Source organism: Pelodiscus sinensis, chromosome 2 (assembly GCF_049634645.1).
Source record: "Pelodiscus sinensis isolate JC-2024 chromosome 2, ASM4963464v1, whole genome shotgun sequence".
Taxonomy (NCBI): domain Eukaryota; kingdom Metazoa; phylum Chordata; order Testudines; family Trionychidae; genus Pelodiscus; species Pelodiscus sinensis.
This window is the reverse complement of record NC_134712.1, coordinates 65,352,871-65,368,721: the sequence shown is the minus strand read 5'-3', so window position 1 is coordinate 65,368,721 and position 15,851 is coordinate 65,352,871. Positions and strand designations below refer to the sequence as shown.

Below are 15,851 nucleotides of genomic sequence, written 5' to 3'. Positions count from 1 at the left end.
ATCAGGGGATTAACTGACCTTTTTTCTTCAGGTGCTACTGTAAATGATTTCTGGTTATTCACAGCATCTCTTGCTGTTGTTGCAGATGTCTCTTCTTTGTCAGTTTCATGCTAACAAATTCATGTTAGACAGAATAAGGCACCCAGCTGCAGCTCTGATTTTCTGGCAGGTGGAGAAGATTTGAGAAATGGAACATTTTCCCTTGTGCCTTCAGCTGAATCATTTTTGTTTCCTATGAGGCAAAGATTGTTTTGCACACCCCAAACAGGTGAAGCAGAATTACCAAAGATCTGCTGTCAGAACGTGTGAGGAGAGGAACTTTTGCAGGAGTGCAGACTTACTGCATACCCCACAGCTCAGCATCACAGAAGCTTCCTCTTCCCTGACACATAAGGGAGATTTGGTGTGAGTTGGGAGAGGGGATGTACTTGCATCTTTGTGGATCCCACTACTAAATCTCACCTCCACCTGCCTTTGGGGGTTTAGCTGTCACTCTGACAGACCCTGGTCATCAGTGGCTGAGATTCAAACCTAGGACCTCTGGAGTCTTCTAGCATGAGCTAGAAGATACCTGCCTTTTTGCTAAGCCTGTAGCAGGCTCATCAATCACTAGCATTAGAGGGAGACAGAGTGCTACACCAAGTAAGCATTGGTTACACCGGGGTAGGCAATAAGGAGGTGGTGGTTCATCAGGGCTAGCCCTAGTAGGCCACTGCCATATTTACCTGTGCTTCTGCAGGTACAGATGATTGCGGTTCCCAGCCAATAGGAGCTGTGGGAAGCAGTGCAGTCCAGGACACCACTTTTTGCAGCTACCATTGGCTGGGAATGGTGATCCACAGCCAACGGGAGTTGCCAGTGCCTAAACCTGTGGAAGAGCATGTAAATAAAGCTGTGGCAGCTCACCAGGGACTAACCTGGGCAAACTACATCTGGCCTACAGGTTATTTATTGCCTATCGCTCGGTTATACAGTAGCAGGGGCTGCTGCAGTTCTGAGGCTGGGATAGCTGAATGAGTAAAGGAAGATTCCATTCCACTTGACATCTCTGAAATCACCCGCACAACTCCACAGTAATTGGGCTGAGCTCAGCCATCCAGATTTGACTCCATTAGGCTAAATTAATCTCTGGTAGAATTCCATGGAAGTTAGCGTCACATTAGAGGCTCATTGAGCCATTAAAATGAAACTATTTAAACAAACCAGAAGCCTCCTGTATAGTGGCTCTAGGTAGAAAAAAATGGTTCATTTTTGCAGAGCAGGAAGTAAACAAAAGTTAGCAATGTGGATCCCAAAGTTTAGGCTTTGAAAAGTCCTCTTGGTTCAGTCCATTCATTCCTATGGAAAAGATTGAGCTAAATTCTGCCTTCAGTTACTGTGCAACCCCGTCTTCATCTTTGAAGCTCAATTTTGGGCTTCTTATTCATCTACTGTGGGATTTCCCTAACTTTTCATAGCATCCCTTCCCAAAGTATTGAGCAATGCTCTGGGCTTGAGTCTTACCTGTGACACCACTCACATCAGGCGTAGTTCCATGGGATTCTCAGTGTCTGCTTCTCAGAGATGTGTAAAGGGACAATGTGACAAGTTGGGAACTCTCAGAGCAGTGAAGGGCCCTGCCATGCCTGACTTGTATGTGAATGCCTTGGTGCTGTGTAGCTGCGGTTCAGACCCCTGTCACCAGTAGCTTGCCCACAAGCACAAGATCTCACCCTTAACTCCAGACTTCAACGAGAAGCTTCAGAATTGTCATTCATGCTTAAATTTGACACTTTATGTATGGATTTAAACAAAGACTCTAATTATCTCACCCATTACAAAGATAGCTTCCCCAATTATCACCCCAATGTCATTACCTCACAGAAACTTCCGCTATTATCACCCCTATGTCATTACCTCATAGGGTGTGTCTAGACTACCTAGTTTTGTCGACAAAAGTGGACTTTTGTCGACAAAACAATACCAGCGTCTACACTACCGCGGAGTTCTGTCGACATAACGTCGACAGAACTCCGCGGTTTTGTCGACGCTGGTATACCTCATTTTACAAGGCAAAACACCTTCTGTTGACAGAGTTCTGTCGACAGAAGGTGTTATTGCCTGTAACGTTGCGTCCAGACTACGGAGTTCTGTCGACAAAGCGGCTTGCTTTGTCGACAGAACTCCATGTGTCTGGACACAAATTGTCGACGGAAGTTTTGTCGACAGTATCTGTCGACAAAACTTCCGTCGACAAAACGCGGTAGTCTAGACGTACCCATAGACACTAACCTTCCCCCCTCACGCCCACTCTGTTCTAAAATTTTATTTGTCAATTTCACATGCGTTCATTTTTTTGATTGAATCACTTTGGTATATATGGTTGTGCTGATTTTCTTCCACATATTGATTAGAGGAAGTGGGTCTGGCCCACGAAAGCTCATCACCTAATAAACCATCTTGTTAGTCTTTAAAGTGCTACATATTTCTGTCTTTTATTATCAGACAGTCGGAAAAATTCCTGCTGTTTTGTCACCCACTGAAGGCATGAATTCAGCCTGCCAGACAGCAGTTTACTTCAGCACACACACATTCCACACAGTGTGTACCTGAGAGACCTGTTTGGGGCTTATGTAATAAAAAAGCCATGGATTCAAAGATGAAAGCATAAGAGAGAATAAACTTACATAAATGACACAAAAAAGAAATGTGCAGGCGCAACCCTTTTCTAATACCAATAGTCTATTGTCTTTGAACATAAGAACATAGAACATAAGAATGACCGTATTGGGTCAGACCAAAGGTCCATCTAGTCCAGTAGCCTGTCTGCCGACAGTGGCCAATACCAGGTGCCCCAGAGGGGGTGGACCAAAGACAATGAACAAGTGATTTGTCTTGTGCCATCCTTCTCCAGCCTCTGACAAATAGAAGCCAGGGACACCATTCCTACCGTTTCTGAGCATAGCCCTAGCTGTAATAGAATCTAGTGTTGCATGGACAGCACTTGCCAAATGGCAGAAAACCTTGGAGAAAGCCATTTACGAGCAGGCTTATGCCTAGTATTTTGCCCTGTCAGTCCATGATGATACATGTTTATTCAGAGTGAAGAAATCCCCTCTTACCTGAGAGCCAGGATGTGTCCATAACTTTCCATTAATTCCATTGTCTTTTTCTGGCTAGAGAATGGGTTGTTGCTTGGAGCCGGTGTCATATAAATCCTTGTCTAGGAAGGTGCCCCCCAAACTGTGATGTGTAGTTGAAATTGTAGTACAGGTTTCTGAGCACAGTTTTCTATATGCATTAACACACAGATTCATCACAACAGTCTGTATACATATCTCAGAAGGGCCATAAAGTTTAGAACATTTCAAGCTTTCATGAAAGGCCTTACTTGGCATGCTTCTAGTACAGTAACACAGGATGCAACCAGTTGGTTCAACTGCTCATTTTGGGATTTAACCCTTCTGCTCTTCCCTTGGGAAGCCTGGACCCTGATTTTTGTAGCTATTAATATACATGAGAAACAGACCCAATGCCTTGCACCAATGTAAAATGGTTGTAAGTAAGAGTAGACCCATGCCCTTTGTCACCCTGCAGGGATAAGTAAATTGAGCTAATTCCAGCTTGTTTTCTCTAATTTTTAATATGCAACAATTATCTCTGAGGACACTCCCATCCTGGGGTGTCCTGTCTTAGCATGGATATCAGGCTTTATATAGACTGGCTTCTAATTCATATGGAGCAAATACTGTGTGCAATTCTGGCCCGTGGACTGAGTTTACTGTTATGTAAAAATAACTCTCTCTTGGGGTACGTCTAGACTACAAGCCTCTTTCAAAAGAGGCTTTTTTGAAAGAATCTTTCGAAACAGCCTCTTTCGAAAGAGAGCGTTTAGACTGCAACCTCTTCTTTCGAAAAAGTGAGCTGCTTTTTTGAAAGAGAGCACTCAGGCAGTCTGGATGCTCTCTTTCGAAAAAGCCCTGTTTGCATTCAAGAACGCCTTTTTTCGAAAGAGCACTTTCGAAAAATGGTGTTCTTCCTCATGAAATGAGGAATACCGCCGTCAAAAGAAAAGCCACGTTCTTTTGATTTAATTTTGAAAAAACGCAGCTGTAGTCTAGATGCAGGTGAAGTTTTTTTGAAAAAAGGCTACTTTTTTTTTTGAAAAAACTCTGCAGTCTAGACACAGCCTTGGAGGGGTAACAAGAATAGAGTAGGAAGGCAACTAGGTAGGCAGTCCTTAACCAAATAAGACACCTTTGATTTTGATTTAGCTCTCATGGTTGAGGTTGGATCTTTTTTTTTCCCACACCAGTTTTTCTATCTAGAATGTTGTCTTTAATCCCCAGTTGTACACAGTTTGTGCCCACAAGGATTCTTATACTTGCACAATCCCTTTGTAGAATTGAGGCCTGAATTTGTACCTCATTATTTTATGTATCAAACTGTACTGCACCTGTTCAAGAGACAATTCCCCTGCTACTACACATGTTCAACATACAAAATAAACCTTGGATCATTCAGTTACATGCAATGAAGAACAAATCGATTCTAGTCTTCTTTCTTGTTTGCTTGTTTATTCTCAGATGGCTTCCATTTATGTCCCAGGAAATAATTCACTCAGAAATTGAGCTCTACTCTGAAGGTAAGAATTATTGTTATGCTATGGAAATGAAATATATAAATTGTATTGTTTGCTCAGAATCTTTGTGCTGAATTTATACTTAAAATGTCAGCATTAACTGGCACCTCCACCAATTCCATTTCGGAGGGAAGATTTTATATCTTTGTATTTGTGTTCATATTGTATTGTATTAGCTGAGAGGGAAGATTTGCTTATGCAGGAGACCAAGGGTTAACATCACACTAGCTTTCCCTCCACCTTTTCTTAATATAACCAGCTAGGTCTATTATTAACTGCACTTCATATTTTATTTTTGGCAGAACTGCAAATAAATCATCATCTGAAAATGCAAGATGAAGCAAATGGTAAATCCTGCTGCTGCTTTCTGTATTCTAAGCAAGAGTGTCTCTGTTTCACAACTACCTGCCTCGCACATTTTTGGCCTTTTTATTTGCTTTTAAAATGTTAATTACTATAAACAGTTTGATTATCGCAGTAAGCCCTGAACTCTTCATTTTGATTTAAATGATAAATCACTTGAACTGTGTTATTTGCAAATTATTTTTTATTCTGTCATTTTTCATGCCAGTAATTTTGGGGTCTTTCACTGGTTAGCTGGGAATTTTATAATTTTCCTAATAATTAGTGACCATTCATCTTAATTTTACTTTCTGTAGTTAATACTTTCCATCATGGCTCTGTGGCTTTTGTCACCCAAGGCCATGTATAATTAGCTCTTTCCATTAGTTCTTCATTTTCCAAATCTGTCTGCAATTTCTTGTTTGTCCAGATTGACTTTTCTGTCCTGCTACAATACATTACCTATATCTGAACAAACACACAACTTCACACCCTCCCCCCGCCAGCTGTAAGTAATACTTTTTGCTGTAGGTTGAACAATAATTTAGAAGATGTCAGGTAAAAATTTTAAAATGTGTTCATAATTCATTATAGCAATCAAGATATCCACCGAGACCCAAGTACCTCTTTTCAAGTGGCATCCCTAAGGCAAAGAGTTAATTATAAAATTTGTATCTAACTATTATACAAATTATGTTCAAATCCACATTTTACTTGTATAAATTTTATTTTGAATAACAATTAGTTTTGCCTTAATCCTTTTATTGCCTTTCCCCGAAAGAACATTTTCTCCCTATTTACCAGGCTTTTATTAAGTACTGAGGTTTGCTTCACCACTCCCCACTCATTAGTATTTCCATTGTTCCACCAAACTGGTTCTTAATCTTTTGTCAGTTTTAGATGGAACTCTGTCTAGTCCTTCCTGCACCCACAAATTGGACTGTATTAATTCAGCCAAGTGTGTCTGACTGTGGCACATAGAAATGGACACTTAGATCTAGAAAAATGGTGTGTGTGTGGAGGGCACAGAGTTGCATGATGCATTCGGCTCACTTATTTTCAGTGAAGGTCACAGGGTTCGGCACTCAGAGTTGAGCATTTTCACCCTGATCCAGACCCAGAAGGAAGCTAGCTGGTAGAGTTGATTGATAGAAATTGGATTACCTTTTTCTGTTGAAATGGTAATGTTTTGTGGATAGCTACTGACTTTAATGGAAATGTCCTCAGTTCTATGCTATATGAGAAATGAGAGAATCCTATAATAGCCACTAGCCCTATGGTTCAAGTACTTACCTGGGGTTTGGAAGGCCCAGTTTCAAGTGCCTGATTATCCTAATTCAGAGCAGGGACTTGAACCTGGACTCCAACATCCCAACTTAGATTGGGCAACAGAGTCAGTCTTTCTTTGGCCTAATGAATGTTCAATTATTTATCCACGGTGGAACAGCTCCTACAGGAAATATAGAGACTGACTCTGTAGCCCATCCGAGTGGTTAGGGCACTTGATTCCAGATGGGAATTAGAAGCTCTTGAGATTCTTATCCCATATATGTCCTTTTCTGTATCAGTCTGTCTATATTGCTGTCTTCTTCTCTGCCACCTACTCATACTCTCCTTTTACTTTTGCATCTCTTCTTATATCAAAACACAAATCACATTTCAAAAGTTTTAAGGGTTTGGTGTGAGCGAGATGGGGCCAAACCAAGATTTTCAGCCTGCCTTTGGGAAAAGTCAAACCTGGCTGAGATTAGGATTTGGACTTCATTGATGGCCCCGTCTTGCGTAACAAACCAAGTTTAAGTCTGAATCCAAATACTCCCATCTTTTGGGACTTTCAGGTCAGGAGGCACAACTGAACTTTAGAGCTTGCACCCACTTCCACTTGAAAAAGGTGCCTTTAGGAATATCTCCCCTGCATTTCCCAAAGCAAGCCAGAAAGTTAGGTCTTGGGAACACTAATAATACTACTGCCTTAAGGACAAAAATTGACCATCATTGAGGTTCCCCTCCCCCCTCCCAAAATAACAAAGCTCAAGTGCAACAACCCCACACTATCCAAGTACATTTCAGGATAATATTCAGTACCAACATCTTGTATTAGTTTTGATAGAGCAGGCATTGGAATGTAGGTGAAAAGATATTTAGGACATTATAATTGAGGCCACATAGAAATCCAGGCCAAAAAAATGTCTTTTAGACCAATTAAAATTAAGCAGTGCAGTGTCTCCCTGCATTTTTGGGACTCAGAATTATAACAGAGGTACAACTTGCTGCATTTTATTGCTTGTCAGTAAAGTTCTTTATCATGTTCTCTCTTAAGAGATGAAATTTCATTCTTTGCCAGTCAAGTGACCCCAAAGTAATCTGGGCTTTCTGAAAATTAAAATTACATTTTTGGGAAATAGAAAAGACTCATTTTCATTTTTAAAAAGAGTCTTACGCACCAAATGTTGGAACAGGGAGTCCTTCGGCATTCCCCTTTTTGCCCCTTTAATTCTTCTACCTACAATATTTATGAGGTAATGCTCCCTCCCCTCCAATGAAGGTGACTGTATCTCTTGCAGGTACTAAATGTGGTCCCTTTGCTAACAAAGTGAGTATCTGGAAATTAATCTGAAGGGGGAAAATTTTCAAAGACACAAAGGGGAGTTAGTTGCTCAACTGACTTTGTGTTTCAATGGGAAATGGGTCTCTTGTTCCCCTCTTATGTCTGAAAACCTCCCAGAGGTCCTTGTTCTCCTCAGAAGCTTGACATCCCATTTTCAGAGGGAACCCAACCCTTATTGGCATTGTGGAAGAAAACATTGTCCTCACTCTGAGTTTGTAAGCAACAAGTAGCCAGAGGCAGTTTTACTACGAGCTGCAGCAAGAGAAAAACTGGTTTGGACGGGGGAAGCCCCCCCCTCCGAGGCAGATCTTCAAATACAAGCAATTATGAAGCAGTTTATATACTGTCTATTAGATATAATAACAATAACAATTAGTCTCCTTCCCATTACAAACACCAATGGCTAACAGTTATTTAGTTCCACCCAGATGCTCCTTATCTCAAGGTCCCTGCCAGAGTCAGCATTCTATCCTTATCTCCGTATGGAGGCGAGAGGCGAAGGCAGCGTCTAATTACAGATCTCGCGTTGTCAGGCCACAGACTTAGCCTGACTCTTGCTCTCTTGTTAACAAGTCCAAGATGGCTGCACACAAATTCCCTTATTCCCTTTTCCTGCCTCCACAGCATGGAAACAGGTGGTTGAACTTCCTAGTCCAACACTTCCCTGGGAAGCAGCAGATCCATGGCCCAAGATAAAGCATTTCTGATTTCTGAGTCTTGACTCGTGGCAGCCAACAACCCCACGGAATAAAATTGCAGTGTGTACTATTTCTCTCTCCAATTCTGTGGGCTAGGATTTTATTTTGTTTTCTCCAAACTATTGTCTGCTTTCTCCAAAACCAATTAAGGCGCTAGGTGGAACCTGTTGCACATACTGGGCAAAAGCCCCAGTGAAAGGAACGGTTGAGAGCTCATGATTTCTGCTTCTCAGATGTAGGAGCACAATTTCAGTTAGTGAACTGAGCTTAATGAGATTTGTATAATGCCAGTTGCAGATATTTATATAACAAGTCTGCAGTGTGTTGCAGAAGAAACAGCATTAATGTACACAAAGATCAGAGATGCCTTATGTCAGTGGCTCACAAACTTTGTGAACCTTTCCTTTAATATAGAGATCCACTCACAGATGATCTCAATCCCATATTTGCCATCTGGCAGCTAGAGTGCTTGGTTGCATGAATCACTAATATTCTGGCAGGGAGAAAGAGAGGAGTTGAGGATAATTTTGCTTAATTCAATTTTTAATTTAATATTTAATAATTCATTTAATATTTAATTGTCAAGGTTTTGAAATGTTCTAATACTTCCGTTCCTATGGAATTTCTGGACAGCAGCCAGGATTGTGATCCAAATGCTGCAGGAAAGGATTTCCCTCTCATCCCCTCCCTACACAGTCTCAGATGCTCCAGGTGGGAAATTACTAGAAATCTCATGAGAGCAGCTGGTTCTCACGAGATTTCCATCTTAACTTTGCACACTCCAGGAGGAGGCCAAGATAAGCATCTGAACTGTTGGATCCTTATCCAAGCTGCACCTGAATTTTCAACATTATTCTGAAACTCGGCCATTATGCCTCCCTACAGTATTGCTCTCAGGTGCACAATAGTTACAGTTCCTTGGACTTGGCCATGCATGATTTGCCGTAGGCAGCTCCCCAGCCTCATTGTAGTTACTGTGATAAAAGTGTTTCCATTTGATTTTTTTACTCTGCAGAAGGAGACTGGAAGATTACTGTAGTCACTGGGGGCTTCCAAACAGCTGGCACCACAGCAACAGTGTCCCTTTACGCCTATGGAGAAAACAAGTCTTCTGGTCCCATTATCCTGGGATCTGGGAAGCACCAGCTGTTTAATCCCAACAGTGCAGATACATTCAAGGTACAGTTACTGTTTTATAGAATTGTTGGAGAATTTGCTTATAAGATGTATTCAAAGCAGGTTTACTCAAAAAGCAGATAATATGGACGAAGAGGAAAGCAATATGCATATACATTGATTTTGATTTTGTTTAGCTGAATTGTTCATGGATGCAGCATGCAAGTTCCCTGCCTGAAGGAATTGTATCTTTATGGGGATAATCAAGTCAGAAAATGCAGGGAAAAGAGCATCAAGCAAAAAATTCTTGGAACTTGCTTCCTGTGGGCTAAAATTCAAATTTTAAATTGGCAGAGTTCATGTGCAAGGCTGAAAATCATTTCCTTTTCCTTGGATCCATTCTTGAAGCCATATTAGTAAGGTTGGGCTAGATTGTGGCTTGTCCTGCACAGGCATTAAGGGGAATAAGAGTCGCTTTCCCAACCCTGTGTCTGGTAATTCCTACATGAGCTACTGGGACCTTGGGTTCAGGGACACAGAGGCAAGCACCTGGACGGCTTAGTCTCTCCTTGGAGTTGGTGTGCAAAGAGGCATGGGGAATGGGCAAGAGCTTGGTTCCAAGTCCATATGTGAGCAAGAGTTGTGTGGTTGCTAATTTGCTGCTGATAGAAGCCACCACATATTGACTGCATCCAAGGAACAATGAGGAAGGAATTGTGATTCCATGGGACACAATGCTTCCAAGGGCCTCTCTATGGAGTGGCACAGTTACACAGAAACCCATGTCAGGGTGATGCCTAAAATTACCTAGCCCACACTACATTACTTAGGACAATGTAGCACTTTAAAGACTAACAAGATGGTTTATTAGTTGATGAGCTTTCATGGGCCAGACCCACTTCCTCAGATCAAATAGTGGAAGAAAGTAGTCACAACCATATATACCAAAGGATACAATTAAAAAAAAGTGAACAAATATGAAAAGGACAAATCACATTGCAGAACAGGAGAGGGATGCGGGGGGTGGGGGGGAGAAGGAAGGAAGGTAAGTGTCTGTGAATTGATGATATTAGAGGTAGGGAGAGTGGGATGTTTGTGAGTTAATGGTATTAGAGGTGATAATTGGGGAAACTATCTTGGTAATGGGTGAGATAGTTCAAATGTTTGTTGAGTCCTTTTTGGAAAGTGTCGAATTTTAACATGAATGACAGTTCAGAGGATTCTCTTTCAAGTGCAGATGTAAAAGGTCTTTGTAGCAGAATGCAGGTGGTTAAGTCATTGAGAGAGTGTCCTTTCTGGTTAAAATGGCAAGAAACTGTTTTCTCTTTGTGATCTTAATCCTCTGAACTGTCATTCATGTTAAAATTCGACACTTTCCAAAAAGGACTCAACAAACATTTGAACTATCTCACCCATTACCAAGATAGTTTCCCCAATTATCACCTCTAATACCATTAACTCACAAACATCCCACTCTCCCTACCTCTAATATCATCAATTCACAGACACTTACCTTCCTTCCTCGCCCCCCCCCCCCCCCGCATCCCCCTCCTGTTCTGCAGTGTGATTTGTCCTTTTCATATTTGTTCACTTTTTTTTTTAATTGTATCCTTTGGTATATATGATTGTGACTACTTTCTTCCACTATTTGATCTGAGGAAGTGGGTCTGGCCCACGAAAGGTCATCATCTAATAAACCATCTTGTTAGTCTTTAAAGTGCTACATTGTCCTGCATTTTGCTTCAGCTGCACCAGACTAACACGGCTACATCTCTATCACTATTCTACATTACTTAGGTCCATGTCGGAAAAATCACAGGGAGCAGTGTGTACTGTCACCTTTTTTTGGGAGCACTCAGTGCTTTCCTCCAGCACAGCCCTCAGTCGGCCCTGGGAGCACTTGCATCGCACCAGACGGAAGCCCGCTTGGGACACGCGGAAATTAAAGGACAAATTTTCCCTCAAGCTTTTTTTTTTTTTTGCTCAACAAAAAGCCATCTGGAAACTCTAGTACCTGCACCCTTTTTTTTCTTTTTTTTTTTAAACAAAAAAAAAAGCACTGACAGGGAGTAAGTGATAGAGAATCACTACCAGTCACATAGCAACAGACGACAGTTTCTTTGTGACTTGTATCTTGGCTTTTCCAGTTTGAAGTGCAAAATTAACATAATGCAGGTTTTCCCAGTGATAGGTTGCACATAGGGTCTAATCCTCCTCTCACTCACACTAATGTAAATCAGTAATAACATCCCTGCCACCCATGAAATTATAGTGATGTAAAATTGATGTAATAAGGGCAGAATCAGGCCTTTAGTGAGCTTTGTGGATGATATGCCTGTCTGAATTTAGGCAGAATGTAACCCTGCCTGTACCCAGGGCTGTCCTTAGGATTTATGGGGCCTGATGCATTTCTATTAAATTGGTGCCCTTATTCCTGATCGCAGCCTTGGGGTTGAGAGAATGATGATTTTTTAGAGATGTGATTTTATAATTTTAGCAAGACACTAATGAAATATTGGAAAGCAATTTTTAAACTAAGGTCAGGTAGACTAACACTGTAAATTCAGAATCTGACAGCATATATCTGGGGCTAGCAAATGCCTGTTAAATGGCTTCATTACCACTTGAATGGCTCTTTCACAGGTTCAGTGTTCTGCTAATAGGTCTGGCGGGCTTTTTCACATTTAAGTTAACTAGATACCCTCTGGAGGAAGCAGAGCTGCAGAACAGGGCTAGGAAGATGTGGGTGGGTGGACATTAAGACCCAGTGGTGCCCCAAATATTCAGGCGCCCTATTCAGTTGCAAATTCTGCATATGGGTAAAGATGGTGCAGCCTGTACCCCTGAGTCAGAACAAGTGATCAAGTTCAGTTAAATTAAAATATCATCTTGTATATTAACTGGGCCCCCAATTACAGGAAGGATGTGGATGCATTGGAGAGGGTCCAACGGAGGGTGACCAAAATGATTAGGGGGCTGGAGCATATGACCTATGTGGAGAGGCGGAGGGAGTTGGGTCTATTTAGTCTGCTGAAGAGAAGAGTGAGAGGGGATTTGACAGCAGCCTTCAACTTCCTGAAGGGAGGTTCCAAAGAGGCTGGAGAAAGGCTGTTCTCAGTGGTGATGGATGGCAGAACAAGGAACAATGGTCTCAGGTTGCTGTGGGAGAGGTCCAGGTTGGATATTAGGAAAAACTATTTCACTAGGAGGGTGGTGAAGCACTGGAATGGGTTACCTAGGGAAGTAGTGGAGTCTCCATCCCTAGAGGCATTTAAGTCCTGGCTTGACAAAGCCCTGGCTGGGTTGATTTAATTGGGATTGGTCCTTCCTTGGGCAGGGGGCTGGACTTGATGGCCTTCTAAGGTCTCTTCCAGCTCTATAATTCTATGATTCTCATCCCTTAAATGAACGCTTGCAGAAGTTTTGTAACACTTTGGTTAATGCCATTAGCCAACAGCTGTCCACTCAGTATATCAGAGGGTCGTGACCAGCTCATTAACCTGTACTTCTCTCTCTTCTTAAGGAATGGAGTATTACTCCCTCTCATGTTCAGGTCTCACCTTGTTCCTCCATGCAACTCAGCAAGACCTGGTACCTGAACCACTAGACCTGTTGGTGATAAGGGCCAGATCCCCAATTAAACAAAGGATATAAAAATTATGCCCATTTTAAAATCGAAGTGTGTAGAGGGATGTGTGGGTAGGAACCAGGCCTTTTACAATTTAGTGACACTTGGGGAAGCTTTGACCCTATTTTCAACCTGGAATTCACCCAAAAGAGAGAAACCTCCAGGCTGGCCAGATACAGTTCACCTTTTCATTAGCATTTATCTAATTATCATGTTCAACTGCTACTGACAGATCATGGTGAAGATAATGAGAGCAGATACATGTAAGCAGCATCCTTTTCCTTAAAATGATTTCTTTCATAATGTTAAATGAGTGGTTTAATAAACTAATTGATTTTTAATAATCTACAAGACAGAAAACCATGCTCTCCAAAAATGTTTTCCACTGTGTGAATATTCTTCAGTATTGCAAGGCATCCATCTACAGTGCTGTATCCTAAGAACATTTGGTAATATTTTAGTGTTAGATGTTAATAGCACAAAATGCTGTGGAGTTGTTGGAAACTAAGATATTACAAACTGCTGTTTCTTACATATTGGCTGTTTCATCCACTAAATATCATGGAGGGCATCCTGGCCCTACTGAAGTCAATGACAGAACTTCTGTGAACTTCCGTGGGGACAGAGTTTCATGTGTAGGTAGTGCTATATGTAGTGTGTAAAAGCCATTTGACTTCCAGCTGAACTTATATAGCATGGATGTCTGTTTTAGGGCTGTTGTGTGGTTTTTTTGTTTTGTTTTGTTTTGGGTTTTTTGATAGACTGTGTTGCTGATTTTTACCGAAAACTGTAAGAATTAATCATTACACTTAATGGAAAAACAAAATACACACATGTCATGCCAAAGGACAATAAAATAATATCTATTTTCTAACATCCCTTGGTCACAGTTGCTACTTAAAGGTGTGTCAGGGAAACTGGCTGCAAGTCTCAGAGACAGAAAAATATGAAATAAAATACAAAAGCTGAGCTAGACTCTGAAATAGAAAAGAACAATCTTCACAAAAATCAAAATTATAATAAGCTCTCAGATAGCAACATTAACTTCAAATACACAAAGGTAATTTGTGAAGTATCTGAACATTGTCTCCAAAGCTATCACAGAAAGTATTCAAGAATATCAAAGAAAGCAAACATGAAAAAAGAAGGGAATTGAAGTTCAAGGGTAACTAATATCAAAATCTTTTCCAAGAAATCTGTTATCAAGGTTTTATTGATTTCTATGAGGCCTAATTGTGTTGCCACTTACACAGGCTTTGCATGGTGGGGCAGCTCCACCTGTCTCTGATTTACCCTAGTGTGAGTAGAACAGTTCATGAATATTTTTGAGATTTTTTTAGTTTTCATCCTGATTGAAGATGAGAGGAAATTTTGAACGTTAGAAAATATTCATGGGATGGAAAAATATTTCCTGCCCAGCTCTAACAGTGATTGCGGTTGGGGATGTGCATTACATTTTACAGATATAAAGTATGGCAACGATCTTGCACTATGGTGTTAACTTTTTAATTGTAGCTGTAGTGGAGGTTGTTTATTGTCTGTGATGGGGACCATCGTTGTTTCTGGCAGAAGTCTGAGGATCTGGATTCACAAGGTATCTGTTTGCTGACTGCATTGCATTGAAGGTAGCTGCCTAGTGCTTTTCTTTCCAAGCATAGGCCAATGGAAAGATTTACTGTTGCAATATCTGCCCTACCTGGTATGCTCATTCTACAAGAATAGGTTTTCCTTGAGTGGTTCTGATAATTTCCCTATGGGCTGAAAGAGGCTATACTACTACTTGGGGATATTTTGTCTGCCATTGGTATTATTCATGCATGATTTTCAGGGAATGATTATTCTGTGGAGAATCACATTTTCCTCTAATAAAGAATGTTGCTCTGCCAAGGGGCTACAGCTTGTTTCAAAATTTTAATCTGGTTTCCCCTGTTCACTTCTGTTGCCTCCACAGTATCCAAACTGGTTTCCAAAATACTGATCCTGGCAATGTCTTGAGCAATTAAATTTTTGTAGAATTGTAAATTATATTTAAGAGCTAGCCCAGTGATATATGATGATGTTTCCTCATGTTCTGCTGGGGGAAAAAATCTCCTCTGTAATTTCTTCTGGCATTTGGTTATGGCAATAACCCTGTTCTCTTTCCCCTTCCAAAGAGAAATGGCCAGAGGAACATGAGGTGTTATCTTTCTTATGTTAGGTTTTGTAACTTCACCATGGAACAAGCTCACAGGGTTAAAGCCAGTGTCTGCCACAGTTGGCAATAATAACTTCAGTGGCGTTAAAGCAGCTAGCCCAATAGGTCTGCTCACATAATAAAGTACTGCTAAATGTTGCTAACCATGGCAGAACCTAGCTCGTGCCTACGAAGGATATCCTCAGGCCTCTTATGTCAGCATATTAGATGGCAAGCTCTTTGGGGCAGCATCAGCTTTTATGGTGCTGGGCACATTATTAACATAAAAACAATAAGGATTAATATAAATGAGAATGCATGAATTTTGGTGACTTAAAACCTGTGGCTTTGTACTTACAACTAGGGACTCTGTTTTGAATGCCTGTATCAAAAACCTCTCAGAATTTGGGAAGAGAACTGGGACATCTGGATCAAATCCTGATGTGAATTTTGTGGTATGTCCCCTCCCTCCCCCGCCACTGACAGCACTGCATGTCTCTCTATTTGCAGAGTCCTTTGATTTTCTCTGAAGGACCTATTTGAAATACTGTCACAGTCTAGTGTGGCAAAGTGTCTGATTTTTATCAGTAAGCACATATCTGCTGTGGGGTCTTTCCCAATACTTGCAGCAACACTTGAGCATAATATTTAATGACTATATTCTT

The 15,851-nt window shown here is 41.1% G+C and overlaps 1 protein-coding gene across 6 annotated transcripts in view; it reads left to right on the top strand.

Moving 5' to 3' along the window:
* The window catches only part of RP1 (RP1 axonemal microtubule associated), a 334,459-nt gene that overhangs the window by 137,966 nt on the left and 180,642 nt on the right, over positions 1–15,851 (top strand). For all 6 annotated transcript variants that reach the window (XM_075920698.1, XM_075920699.1, XM_075920700.1 and 3 more), the window contains 3 exons: positions 4,566–4,624; positions 4,924–4,968; positions 9,285–9,448. In XM_075920698.1, the coding sequence (XP_075776813.1) occupies positions 4,566–4,624; positions 4,924–4,968; positions 9,285–9,448 (268 nt within the window). The remainder of the gene's footprint in view (positions 1–4,565; positions 4,625–4,923; positions 4,969–9,284; positions 9,449–15,851) is intronic.